This window comes from Pipistrellus hanaki (assembly GCF_964339955.1).
Source record: "Pipistrellus hanaki genome assembly, chromosome: 2".
NCBI lineage: Eukaryota > Metazoa > Chordata > Mammalia > Chiroptera > Vespertilionidae > Pipistrellus > Pipistrellus hanaki.
The window spans coordinates 65,485,360-65,500,376 of record NC_140504.1 but is presented as its reverse complement, the minus strand read 5'-3'; the positions used below and the strand labels follow the sequence as shown (position 1 = coordinate 65,500,376).

The 15,017-nt window shown below is 34.0% G+C and overlaps 1 protein-coding gene across 2 annotated transcripts in view; it reads right to left on the bottom strand.

The window, feature by feature from the left end:
- Positions 1–15,017, bottom strand: part of CIP2A (cellular inhibitor of PP2A) — a 561,728-nt gene that overhangs the window by 509,394 nt on the left and 37,317 nt on the right. The window contains exon 21 of one of the 2 annotated variants that reach the window (XM_084874025.1): positions 12,929–14,360. The exons of the other annotated variant lie outside the window; for it this stretch is intronic. Within the exon in view, the coding sequence (XP_084730151.1) occupies positions 14,190–14,360 (171 nt within the window). The 3' untranslated portion in view covers positions 12,929–14,189. Of the gene's footprint in view, positions 1–12,928; positions 14,361–15,017 lie in introns of those variants that run through there. 2 annotated transcript variants of the gene reach the window in all.

Here is a 15,017-nt window from a genome sequence, read left to right as displayed (position 1 = left end):
CCTTTGGTTCATAGGTTGATGTTCAACCACTGAGCCACACCAGCTGGGCTAAACAAACTTTTTCAGTTCTTTTTCAGAGTATCTGGTATGATTTCTCTTTCCTCTCTCATTATAGTTCCATATGGTCATGTGATTTGCACTGGTCAATAAAGTGAGAGCCAGAGAAGTGTGTCACTTGCAGGTGGAAGGTTTAAAAGTGAGTGGCTGACTTGTCATGCTCCATTTCCCTCCACTATAGCAATTCTCAGTGCTCCAGATGGCTGCTCTGTGAGCCTGAGCCTGTGAGTAAGAAAGACAGCCTCTATGACAGGCAGCAAAAGCAAGAAATAAAACATGTTGTTTTAAGTAGAGAATTTGAGGTTATTGATTACTCTTGCATAAATTAGCATATACTGACTGGCATCTATTTATATAAAAGGCTATGTGACCAATCGTATGTCCATCTGACTGTCTGACTGACCAGCCAGTACATACAATGTGCACTGGCAATTTAAAAATAAATACTGGCTCGCACATGCAAGATACATATAAAGCTCTCAATGGCGCCGATCGCACGCATGTGTTTCGATCTGTCATTGTCTATCATGAATTTGATTTACACATCTATTATAGGGAAAGGGCAATAGCTATATTAGACTATTTCTTCTAATTAACTCCTTTTCAATGTGCATGATTTCATGCACTAGGCCACTAGTATATTAATAAATAAGAAAAATCATGTTATCTTTCATAGATGCCAAAGATAAAGATGTATACATTTTATACAATAAAATAATTTTAATCTTGATAAAAATTCTGAATAGAAATGTTTAACACATTAAAATATATATAGCTTAACTCAAAAGTTAGCATAATGTTTAACAGGAAAATATAAGCAATATTTTCATTAGAGCCAAGAATGAACAAGTCCTTTATTAATATATTTTTAAAAAATTGACTTGAATCAGAGAAACAAATATATTACTTAAAACTAGAAAATGAAGATGTAAATTTTTTTGCTTATAGATTATATAAGTGGTTTATTACTATTTCTAGTAGTTTTTAGGTGCTTCACTTGAATTCTTTCAGATAAATTCAGGGTGCTTTGAGTTCAAAATATAAAACTGCTTATAGAAATCAATAACCTTCATTTAATCAGAAAATATAATGGGTAAAAGCAAAACAAACAAAAAAGGTAACCCACAAAAAGGCACATCATGTTTTCGAAAAGAAGATTTAACGTTATAGATAGAGATATCAATTATTTCTAATTTATAAATCTAATATTACACAAGCAAAAATGACAACATTTAAAAAAAATAGATGATTATCTAAAAACTATGGAAAAAATAAACAAATATATTCAGGAAAATTCTCAAAAAATGAGATTAGTTCTATAAAATATTAAAACATTAACCTACAATAAAATTAAGAAAAATAAATTCAAACAAAAACTTTTTGCAAAGAAAAATACTCCATAAATAAAGTCAAAAGTCAGTCAACTAAGTGGGAAAAATGTATATTTTTTATCACAGGTAACTAGAATATTTCTTACTAAAAACTGCCTGCAATCCAATAACATGAACAACCCAAGAAAAAAATTGCAAAGGTATTAATTCACAGGAGAGGAAACAGAAAAGTTTAACACCATAATGGTTGTTTGATTATAATAATAATAGAGGCCTGGTACATGAAATTTGTGCCAGGTGGGGGGGTTTGTTCCTTAGCCCAGCTTGTACCCTCTCCAATCTGGGACCCCTCTCACAATCCAGAACTGCTGGCTTCCAACTGCTCGCTTGCCTGCCTTCCTGATTGGCCCTAACAGTTTCTGCCTGCCAGCCTGATCACCCCCTAATCACTCCCCTGCCAGCCTGATTGATGTCTAACTGCTCTCCTGCCAGCCTGTTTGCTGGGGCAGCTATCTTGATGTTGTGTTGGAGTAATGGTCAATCTTAATATTACTCTTTTATTAGATAGGATAGAGGCATGGTACATGGGTAAGGGCCAGCTGGTTTGTCCTGAAGGGTGTTCCAGATCAGGGTGGGGGTTCCCTTGGTGCATAGGGTGGCCTGGGCAAGGGGCCTGTGGTAGCTTGCAGGCCAGCTTTGCCCCTTGGTGACCCAAGCAGAGGCCCTGGTTTCTGGAATTTATTTACCTTCTACAAATGAAACTTTGTAGCCTGGAGTGGAGCCAAGCCTCCTGGTCACTCTGTGGCTGGCAGCCATTTCTATTTGGATTTAACTGTTATAATTAAAAGTTTGTAGCCTTGAGTGGAGGCCTAGGCCTGCAAGGGCAAGAGGAAAGCTTGGCTTCTGTTGCCTGGGAAACCCAAGCCTCCCTTCTGCTCTTTGTGGCTGTAGCCATCTTGGTTGGGTTTATTTGCATACTCGCTCTGATTGGCCTGTGGGCATGGCTTGTGGAGTAGCAGAGTGATGGTTAATTTGCATATTACTCTTTTATTAGGTAGGATGTTGAGGATATGCAGAAACAAACATTGCTGGTTGGATACTTTAAAATGCATATACTTGGACCAAATAATTCTACTCCAATGACATCTGAATAAGAACAACTGCAGTCTTCATTACAGCAAAAGATGAAAAATAATGTCTTCGTTAATGAGTTGAATAAACAATGGTGTATCTATCAGTGAAATACGAAATAGTCCAAAGTGTTCCAAAAGTTCTGTGTGTACTACTATCTGGGAACATTACCCTAGATATTGTCTGGTGGGCAAGGGAAGGTTTAAAACATATTTATAGAATGATTTAACTTCTGTAACAACACACCAAGAACACACATGTGGATATATCTATGTGTAATGCACATCTCTTTAAGACTACATAAGCTGGTAACACATCGATGATTCTGTAGAGAGAAACTAGATGGCTAAGGGAGAGGGGTAAAAGGGAATAATTATCACCATGTACTATCTATACTAATAAAAGAGTAATATGCTAATTAGACCAGATGTCTTCTAGACATCTTTCCGGACAAAGCTATGGTGGTAAGTGCCGAGGCAGTTAGGGGTGATCAGGCTGGCAGAAGAGAGAGTTAGGACGCAATTAGGCTGGCAGGCAGAGGCAGTTAGAGGTAATCAGGCAGGCAGGGAGGTGAGCGATTAGGAGCCAGCAGTCCGGTATTATGAGAGAGATGTCCGACTGCCGGCTTAGGCCTAATCCTGAATTGGGCCAAACCAGCAGTTGGACATCTCCCAAGGGGTCCCAGATTGGGGAGCTTGCAGGCAGGCTGAGGGACTCCTCCCTCCCCCACTGTGTGTGAATTTTGTGCACCAGGCCTCTAGTTTTTTTTATACTTAAAATTTTAATAAATACCTTTTTACTATAGTTTTAGATTTAGAAAATAAGCAGATAAAGTTCCATATATCCACCCTACCCCCTGGCACCTCTATCATTCACACCTTCATTTGTGTGGTATATTTATTGCAATTAATGTACCAATACTTATATAGTAACCAGAGTTCACGATTTACATCAAGGTTCATTCTTAGAGTTCCATGAATTTTGACAAATCAATGTCATGCACCCACTATTACAATATCATACAAAGTATTTTAGCAGCCCTAACGTCACCTAGGCTCCATTGATCTATCTTCTATGCTATCCCCTGTCTTCTAAAAGGCAACCAGTTGCTTCTGTTTTGACTTTTCAAGAATGTCATATAAATGAAATCATTCAGTATGCAAGCTTTCCAGACAGGCTTCTTTCCTTCAGCAACACTCATTTAAGTTTCTTCCATTTCTTTTTATAATTTGATAGCTCATTTATTTTTATTGCTAAACAATATTCCATTGTATGAATGTGAATTTACATCACATATGTTGTGGTTTATAATTTTTACACATTGTTGGATTCAATTTGCTAATTTTTATTGAAGGTTCACCATAGATAATGGTCTCCAGAGTTTTTCCTGTGGAGAATTATGGAGAATTCCCTGGGCTTATTTCAAAAGGGTTACTTTCTCTCTACCCCAAGCCAAACACCAAGGGAGTTCTCTAATCTTCACTGTCAGAACACTCAGAAAAGTGAAACTACGAGGGCTTCCAGGAGTCTAAATTCTCCAACTAAGTCACACAATAGAAGAGCCTCTAGCAATTCATCAAAGTTACCATTTATTGAAGTGTTCCTGGCATGCTTGTGCTTGAGGTAAGTTGATCTATATTCTCTGTATCATCTCTTTAGTTTTCAAGGTGGTGGTTAGTCCTGTGGCTTCAATTCTCTGATGAAGCTAAGTCACTGATTTTTTTTATTAGTTTTTTGTTTGTTTTTTTGTGAGGGTGGGAGAGACAACTCCAAGATCATGTTGGAGTGAAAAGTGGAAGTCCATGCTTTCCTTAAATTTTGGATTTTGCACCAACAGTTTATGTATCATCTATACCTTACCCTTTATCCCTTCCCCAAATAAAGAATCTCACTCATAATATTATCTTGTTAAAATTAAGGTAATATTATTGCCCACAGAATGGAATAGATCCAAGAGATGTAAATATATTTAATTAATATTTAATTGTCAGTGAATTAATCTTACAAAGAAACAAAGCCCCAGGAAATATTAGCCAAATGATCAGAAGTCCAATTCCCACCCAAACACCAGAGAAATTGAGACATTTTACTGCTTGGATCAATCCACATCAATACTGAGTCTCTTATTCAGATTACTTGCTCAAAGGTAGCAGCAATTTGAGTCATGGCTTCAATTAGTCTAATCTCAAGGGTATGTGCATGAAATGCAACTCAGGTTCAGGCTGACCTTGCTTATTTTCCTAAAGGGTTTCTTACAAATTTGTAGCTTAAGCATTCTTTAAAGCTTGTTTGCTGTTAATGTCATATATCTGTCCAAAGAGTTAGACATAAAATAGGATATATTTATTCTTTGAGCTCCAGGATTTTGAAAAATGAATGTCATGAACCCAACTCTACAATATCATACAAAGTAGTTTCATGGCCCTAAAAATCATCCAGGCTCCACCAATTTATCTGTTCTCCTTGCTATTCCCTTTTTAGCCTCTAGACATATATTTTTGTTTTAAAATTTAGCAAACCTTTCTCAACTGTGATTTTCTCCTCATAATCTCTTCCAGAGAGATTAAAAGAAATAACATTGTACAACTTCATAATTAATTTTGCAGGCACATTCATCAATTGGAAAAGGCTATACCAGTGGTGGGCAAACTCATTAGTCAACAGAGCCAAATATCAACAGTATAACTATTTAAATTTCTTTTGAGAGCCAAATTTTTTAAACTTAAACTATATAGGTAGGTACATTGTTATTAACTTAATTAGGGTACTCCTAAACTGGCCTTTGCTAAAAACTCAAGGGGCCAAAGAGCCGCTCGAAAGCCGCAGTTTGCCAACCACTGGCTATTCCATCCAAGAATAGGCAGATTTAAAGTATGAAAGATGCTTCTTTGAAAGAGAAAATAATGAGTTCTTAAGACTCTTAGAACAGCTACTTAGCAGAAATAAACTAAGTAGAAGAGCAAAAAAAGCTGTTACCCTAAGACAAGAACACATTGAAGATTTGAACTGAAGATTTAACCTCTAGTACTAACTTCACCACCTACACTACCTCTTGAAAATGCAGATTTTTTACTGTCAATTTTACTTTCCACAACTGGCCACAGGGACAAAGGAATAAAGGTTTCTATTCCATTCCTCTTGTGAAAGAGAAACACCAAGAAGCCCCTAAAAATCAAAAGCTATATTTGTACTTAAAAAAATATATATAAAACAATATGTATTATCTTCATTTTGCAGATAATTGAGTTAGAGCCAGAAATTAAAAGCTAGACATGGTTAAGAAACACGTTTTAAAACATGGTTTTAAAAACTTAAAATAACATTTATTTAAAAATTTAGAATGCAAACAAACAACAAAATCAAAATTTCATTGCTCAGAGGCATGGACGAAAATGGGGTTCTACAGGAAGTAACCTCAGAGAGTAATCATAAATTCCTAACATGGTAGATAGTCAGTCATGCCCCAGGCATTTAACTGTAGTAAAAGTGTATCTTGGCCTTAAGCAAGCCTCGTCTGTTCTTTTTGTGCATCTAGGTTAATACACTTTTGAAATACCTCTTTTTCAGACCTGTCAGAATAACAATCCTCAAGAGAGCGTATAACTTCACCTATTCTATAATCCAATCCCTGCCTTGCTTTCTCACACCTTCCTGTAATCTTCCTTATATTTCCTTAATTTCAAATGCATAAAAAAAAAACTGCAACACTGCCATTCTCCAGATCATTTGAGATAGTTTCCCAGCAATTCTCAGTTTGGCTGAGATAAATTCATATAAAAATTCTCTATAGGTTTGGATGTTTCTTTTGTTAAAACACTATTTACCATTTATTGTGTATACATATTTACACATACCTACCTATCTTTTAAAAAGCAGATATATGAATCACTGTTTACAGTTTGGTTTCCTGCCTTTTTCACTTACATACCAGGAATTTTTTCATGTACTTAGTTCAATATCTTTTTAAAAAGGCTGTATGTTATTCTATTAAATAACTGTACCTTTACCCTGATTAACCAATCTCCTCTTAATGTATATATGAATTGTTTCTAAATTTGTGCCACAGTAAAGTGTTGGTTGTAATGACTATTACTGTTCCTATTTCTTAGTACATATGTATCTGTATTTTCTTTTTAATCCTCACCTGAGGATATTTCTTCCATTGATTTTTTTTTTTTAAAGAGAGTGAAAGGGAGGAAGGAGTGGGGAGAGAAACATTGATGTGAGAGACACATCGACTGAATATCTCCTGCACATGCCCTGACCAGGGCCAGATCTAGAGATAAAAGCCTTTATTCGGAATTAATCCTGCCACCCTTAGTTCCACAGGCTGATGCTAACCACTGAAGAAACTAGCCACGGTTATCTCTTTTTTCTTAAATTCCTAGAAGTGAAATTGCCTATAAAATATATTTATTTTTTAATCACATACCAGTCTGTGTGGAATCACGTGGCCTCTTTTTCTGAAAATGTAATATAAAGTCTAAATATCTTTTTGAAATGTAAGGGGGGGGGAGGGTCATTGCTCTTTAAGGATTCTTTCAGCTTTAACATGCTCTAATTAACTGTAGGTTTTATACAGATCAACTGGTAGTAATTGATACTAGTCTTTAGTTGTGGGTAAATAAAAACACTGCCTTATTGAACATGAACATGAACAGTATTGTCTTTTCCTAGTAACCATAAGCCTTTTTACTTTTAGTTTTTAAAATAAATAAGGCAACTCTAATACATTGTATCTTTTGGCTCTTTGAAATAAGTGAGACGAAATGTAACTATTGGAATAACAGTGTAGATAATGTAGTGGAGAGACAGAGTCATGTTCACTATTACATCCCTGCCAAATGCTCAGCTACTTAGTGGAAAATTAGTTTTTAATAACATGATGAAACTGTAATCCAACCTACTTTACTGACTTTGATAAGGTCACTCCCTCTGCAGCACTGGCTGGACCTTACATAAAAAGCCCTTTGCTGTGTATCCTAGGCTTATCTACCTTTTATTTGAGATACCAAGTGCATAGAAAGACTGGGTCCTTAGGGTATTAGAAAACTAAAAAAGTACATTTAGTTGGGAAGAAAGATAATTCTCACATTTAATGACCATCATGAAGGGCTATACTGTAGGTCAATGTGCAAAAACAAAACAAAAAAAACAAAAACTGGGTTCAGAGAAGTATGGCATCTCATTTATGTGATAATTAAGTTTTCTCTAGGGTATTTTTGAAATGTTTAGATGAACACAAGCTTTTATAAAAAAAAAAAAAATACAGGCTGAACAAAGTAATATTGCATAAGAGTTCCAGGTGATTTGCAGATTCGAACAATGATTTAAAATAATATTTATGATGTTTCCTTTCAATTTATGGATTATAGAAGCAGACAATTTCAAATACTCATCAGGCTCATTATTCATATTATAAAAATTAAACAAATAACTTCCCTTTTAAAGGTAGAGGCTATATTTTTTATTTATTCATTTTGTTTAAAATATTTAAAAAATATTTAAAAAATATCTTGAATGTAAGCTCAGTGAATGTTAAAAATATAAAATTAGTTTCTTAAAAAGACTTATCATTATGGGCAACAGGCATTTAATATTTATTGGTGATCGAGAGAATCAAAGCAAGTGACCAAAACAAATAAGAATTTATGATCTAAATGAACAATTATCCAATTAGGAAGTTTGGAAAGGAAAATACTATCTAAAGGGCCCTATGGTGTGAAAAATATTCAATATATTTAACATACCTATTATTTTAAGCTACAGAAAGCAAATCTCAAATTTAAAATGTGATTACTCTATTATAATCATAAAACTATAAGTACTATATTTTAATTTTATCAATGATATACTAACTCAGTGGTCGGCAAACTGCGGCTCGCAAGAAACATGCAGCTCTTTGGCCCCTTGAGTTTCTAGCAAAGGCCAGCTTAGGAGTATCCTAATTAAGTTAATAACAATGTATCTACCTATATAGTTTAAAGAAGTTTGGCTCTCAAAAGAAATTTTAATTGTTGTACTATTGATATTGGGCTCTGTTGACTAATGAGTTTGCCGACCACTGCACTAAATGATGTATAATAATTTAGATGTCTATTCACAGTATATCATAATATTACTAAAATATTCAATTTTCTACCATTAAAAAGTAAAACAAAATAATCATTTGGCAACTTTAGAGTAATAATTGATTCAAGCAAGAATTATCAATGGATGCTAAAACAAGTGGGTGAAAGTTAAAACAAGTTATTTGAAATATCTCCCCACAAGTTACTTATTATTTCCAAAGGGAAAAACAGTAATGCTACACTGAAGATACTATTTTGTGTGTATTATTGCAGGTAAACAGGTAACTACATTATGATGTTGCAAACCAATGTATTTCCATATATTTGTTTAAAGCAAAAATTATAACACTGGTTTGGGGGTTAGTATTATATACAGAATTTATTATCTAAGTGAACAATTTTCCAATTAGGATAAAAAATGGAGAAGATAAATGGATTGACATAATTGCAAGGTAACTACATTATATATTAAGTAGTACAATAAATGATAGTTGCCAAAAACAGATATAAAACAAAACCTAACTTGTCTACAAATTCATGGAATTTATATATAAAGACACTCAGTGGATAGTGTCAGCCTGCGGAATTAAGGGTCCTGGTTTCGATTCCAGTCAAGACCACATGGGTTGCAGTTCAATCCCCAATAGGTCTCAAGCTTAAAAAAAAAAAAAAAAAAAAAAAGACAGGTTAAAAATAAATTGATAGAAAAAGATAAACCAGGCCAACAGAAAATGTTAAAAGGCCAGAGTGGCTATATTAATATCAAATAAAATAGACCTCAAGCCAAAGATACCAAAGGTAAATAGACAAACTCATTAATGATAAAAGAGTCAATCAGTAAGATATAACATCCAAAAGCAAAGCTCCAACTGTTTTTGTAAAAAAAAAAAAAAAAAAAAAAAAGTTTTTTTTAGAAGGCTATGATACTGGACAGCCATATCCATTTATTTATTTTAAAATATATTTTTATTGGTTTTAGATACAGAAAGGGAGAAGTAGAGGGAGGAGAAACATCGATAGGTTGCCTTGGATCAAGCCTGCAACCTGGGCATGTGCCCTGAGAATTGAACCTCTGACTTTTTGGTGCACAAGACGACAATCAATTGAGCCACACAAGCCAAGGCAGCCATGCTCATTTATGTAGGTAGTGTCTATGACTGTTTTCATGCTACAAGAGGCAGTGCTGAGGGTTGTATGGTGTGATAGTGTATGTTTCACAAAGTCTAAAATATTTACTACCTGGCTCTACACAGATAATGTTTGCAGATTCCTAAAAAGGAATTAAGTTACAAACTGACAAATCTATATTTTAAATTTGTTCAAGCAGCAAATATAAATCATAAAAGGAACCGTGTTAATGTACACTTGAATAAAAATCCTTCACAGCAAAAATTCAGAGCTTTGGACAATTCTAATAATGGTGCATTTACTTAGTTTTGTTTTCTCCATTAGGACATGGACACACACACACACACACACACACACACACACACACATTTGCCAAACTCTGTGGCTCAAACTTGCTTAAAATAAAAAATAAAAAATTGAAGAAAAAAATACATGTGTACACTTTGGGTGTTTGTTTTGTGTTTTAAATCTGAGGCATAGAGAACCAAAAAGCAAAAACCAAAAAAGTAGCCAATTTACTAAAGTTAAGAAAAACAAGAGGAAGAATGTTAAAGGTGCAATAAGAGACAGAAAGACTAGGAAAAACAGAAAAAGTGAACAAGGATGATGATAAGTACTCACCTTTAAAGCTGAAGTACACTTTTCCTCTTCCAACAGATGAGATTAGAAATAACAGGTTAAAACTGTTGTATTAATAAAAGGCTGCTAAAAAATATATGGAGCCTCTGTCTATATAGGCCTTCAAGAACAGGCAATTTGAGTGGTTTAAATAAATGCATACTTGCATGGATGAACTAGATCTGCACTATCTACCGTGTTTCCCCGAAAATAAGACATCCTCAGAAAATAAGACCTACTTACAGGTTTCCTTCTGAGTGAAATATAAGGCATCCCCCAAAAATAAGCCCCCCCCCCAGGCTCTGTCTCAGAATGCTATTGCTAAACATGAGAGATTTGGTCCACTAATTCTGAAAGAAATGGAGTCACAAGAAATTCACCAGGAAATTCAGGAATTGGATTGTTATGATGATGTTCCAGAAGATGATGACATGATTGTCATTGAATAAATGAGTAAATTCTTGATACTGTATGATTCACAGTTTGTCTGGTTTGTGTTGACAACTACAGTACTACTGTACCGTACACAGATAATTAATTTCCTTTATTTTCATTTAACAATAAATGTGTACTGTATTCTTCTTCATGGAAAAATAAGACATCCCCTGAAAATAAGACCTAGGGCATCTTTGGGAGCAAAAATTAATATAAGACACTGTCTTATTTTCGGGAAAACAGGGTAGTAGGATGGCGATTAAAATAAAAATTAAAGAAAATTCAATAATATTAAAAATCCAATTCTTAGGTGACATTAGCAACATTTTAAGTACTCAATAGTCTCATGTGGCTAAAGGCTATGATACTAAGTAGTGTAGATGTAGAATATTCCAATCATCACAAAGAGTTCTGCTGGGCAGCACTGGGTGAGGCTCAGTGTCTAAATTATAAAGTTAGTTTGGTTTTCCTTAGAGTTCTTGCTTTGTTTATTTATTTTATAAAACTTTTTGTTTTTTATTTTATGGAGTCTTTTGTTCTTTAGTCATATGTATCCATTTAAGCATTTTTCATATTAAATTAAAAATACATGCAGTTGCACAAATAAATAGAATGTACTCCTAAACAAGTAGCAATTTAAAATTGCTATTCTGCACAATGCTCTTTTTAAAAAATTTGCATAACTGAACAAATGCATACAACAATATTAAAAAACTATTATAGTTTGATAGTATCTATATACTAGTGGCTTGGTGCATGGATTCCTGTACACTGAAAGGAATTAATTAGAAGAAATAAATATCACTATTCGCCCTTTCTTTATAATAGAAGTGTCAACTAAATTCACAATCGTCAATGACAGTTCGAAACACACGTGTGAGACTGAAACCATTAAGAGCTTTATATGTATTGCACATGCAAAAGTCAACTTAGCCTTTTATAGATATAGAATAAACTTGCTTAATTAGTCCTGCTTTCTGATTTAGCTCAACTTTTTCCAGCCCAGTGAAGCACCCCAATTTCTCTTTCAGGTAATTGTCAGCCACGCAGCAGTAAATATCAACACGAAGTAGATTATTACTGTAGATCACACAGGGAGAACAGAGGATAAAATATTTAACTGCAGCAGTTTTTGAATATATTCTGCACAGTGAGAAAACATGAAGTCATTTTTAAGGTCCATCATTTACTTCTTTTCAGTCAGGTCCAATTTCTAAGCTTTCTAAATCTGTTTTCCAGCAAAAGAAAAGAAAATAGGATTTCATCGAATCTCCTATCTACCTACTCCAGGATTTCTGTGAGGATCAAATGAGATAGCGGCAAGGGAAAATGCTTCACAGACATTTGGTTAAAGTGTAAAATGTCTGCACCTGGCTATAAAGCAAATTGTGTTCCTGAGCTGAAGAAACTCCAAGGATGCTGGTTGCTAGGGAGAGGAAGCTGGGTGTTGCTATGTCATGTCATTATCTGGCACCCATAGCTACCAGTAGGATGGACACTTATCATATTAGCCATAGCTAGATAGATGGATAGATAGATATAAAAGGCTAAGTGTCATTGCTTCTTGGCCTTTTGGCTAAGATCAAGTGTAAAAGGCTAAGTGTCTTTCCGACCAGTAGCTATGATGCACACTAACCACGAGGGGGCAGACGCTTGATCAAGGAGCTGCTGTGATGCACACTAGCCACTTACAAATAAATGGCACTGTGGACCTGGCGCGGACAAGCAACACGCAGCTTAGCCTAAGTGGGACACAGGCACTGCCACCACTGTGGAGCAACACCCCACCAAATTACAGCCAATGCTGCCAAGACCCCATAGTGCAAAATGCAGCCCATGGCTCAGCTGCACCCAGAAACGGTGGCTGTGGGCTCTGGGTAATGACATCACGTAGCAAGGCCCGGCTTTCTCTCCCTAGCAACTAGTAGCCTTGGAGTTTCTTCAGCTCAGGAACACAACTTGCTTTATAGCCAGGTGCAAACATTTTACACTTTAACCAAATATTGTGAAGTGTTTTCTTGTGCCTCATCTCATTTGATCCTCACAGAAGTCCTGGAGTAGGTAGAGAGGAGACACGGTAAAATCCTTTTTTCTTTTCATTAGCAAGATGCGAATAGCGTTATTAAAATATTTCTTCTAATTAATTTCTTTTCAACGTGTACTAGTTTAATATAATTAACAAATTACAAAAATTTGTTTAATTTCTAAACACAAATTCAGATATACTATAGTTGAAAAATAGAAAAGTAAATTAAGTTCACTTAAATAGACATAAATAGTGAAATAGACATAGTGAAAAAAAAAACAAGTAAAATTAATAGTTATAAGTGTAGCAATAAATTCAACCAAAATATTGATATAAAGTCTCTTCTTAAACATTACTTATAACATTTGATTCAAATGAAGAGTACTGAAAAATTCCCTTGATTAAAGAAAAACATGAAAAATATTTAACTTATGCTTTCAAATTCACATCAAAACTAACAACAAATAAATTCTGAATATGTAGCAAGAATAGAATCCAAGTTATACAACATAAATCTTTAGAAATTCATAATTGATTGAAATGAGATGGGTGGGCCAACATACATTTTAAAGAATAAAACTAAAACTATTTCATAAATAATTGTGACAAATGACAGTCATTTTTATACATCAGCCATTTTCTAATTTTTATACATTATTTCTTTTATATTCATTGAAATTTTTTTTCAAATTTAGAACTTATACCATATATCTTAGTGCACTTTATTTTTTAAAAATAAGTTTTATTGATTTCAGGTAGTAAGGGAGAGAGATAGAAACATTAATGATGAGAGAGAATCACTGATCGCCTCCTCCTGCATGTCCCCTACTGGGGATCAAGCCCACAATCTGAGTATGTACCCTTGACTGAAATCGAACCTGTAGGCTGATACTCTATCCACCGAACCAAACCAGCTAAGGCTATCTGTGCACTTTAAATGTAGTAATAAAATTATATTAAATTCACTGATATTTTCTCTTGCATTACTTTAGAGAAAGAGTTCTCTGGCTGTATCATGCCTTTTCTCTTTTTACTAATCACATTTTCAATTTATTAATCTTTAGGATTGTTATAACAAGCAAGTTTGATTTTTAAAATCTATATAATCACAAATAAGACTAAATTAAACAAGCAGAAAAGAGTGAGAAGCTACAAAAGAAAAGCCTTAGAAAAGACAATAAAGGAGGTTAAGAATAATATTCTAATTTAAGAATCAAAGAAAACTCTATGCAAAAAGAAGTAAAAAACAGGAAGTAAAACTTTAAGACCAAATAAATCATGTATCAGTTCAGTTTCTTTACTAAATTAATAATTAGCTAATTATGTGCTTTTTGGTGGAGTCAGAAATTATCTCTTACTCCCCATGTTCACCAGGAGATAAATATATAATGTCTATAAACTGAGATTTACAGTTTCTGGGTTTATTTTTCCACCACTTAAACTGTGGATCATTGCTATCATATTAGAGTGTTTGTTCAACTCCTCTTGCTGAAGTTTTACTTGCGATTCTTTCTCTTCCAAACGACTTTCTAATTGGGACTTTTGAACCTCTAGTGAGGAAGCCTAAGAAATTGGGGGTGGGGAGGAAAGAAAGAAAAACAATTTTGTATTTTTCTCTTCACAAATATTTTAAGATGTTCTTATTTTTCATTTGTAAAACAACCATTTCAAATGACACATTATAAATATATATATATATATATATATATATATAATTTTGTATTTTTCTCTTCACAAATATTTTAAGATGTATTTTTCATTTGTAAAACAACCATTTCAAATGACACATTATAAATATATATATTAGTCAACTAAATTATATGGTTATTTTAAGGTAAGTAATCATTAAACAATAAAAAGTGAATTGGGAAGACACATTCAATTTGTCTTTTAAAGTCAATGCTAGCAACTGAAATTTTGCAGAAAATAGTACATATTACTATTTAGAATTACTATTAAAATAACCACATTAAAGCAGAACCAGGAAATCTGTAAATGTATCATGGAATCTTATGTTTCTTATGTCACTTATGCTCTTGGTTGTTCAGTCTTTTAGTACTGGTTTGTTCTCATCTTCCTAGTCATAGATGGACCAGAAAGCACTGTTCATAGCTACCACACTAAGTAACAAAAATGGAGAAACAGCAATGGACTTAAATTCAAAATATATAAGTCTACTATTAAATATGGGACTGTCCTTGAGTCTATAACTTAACCAAG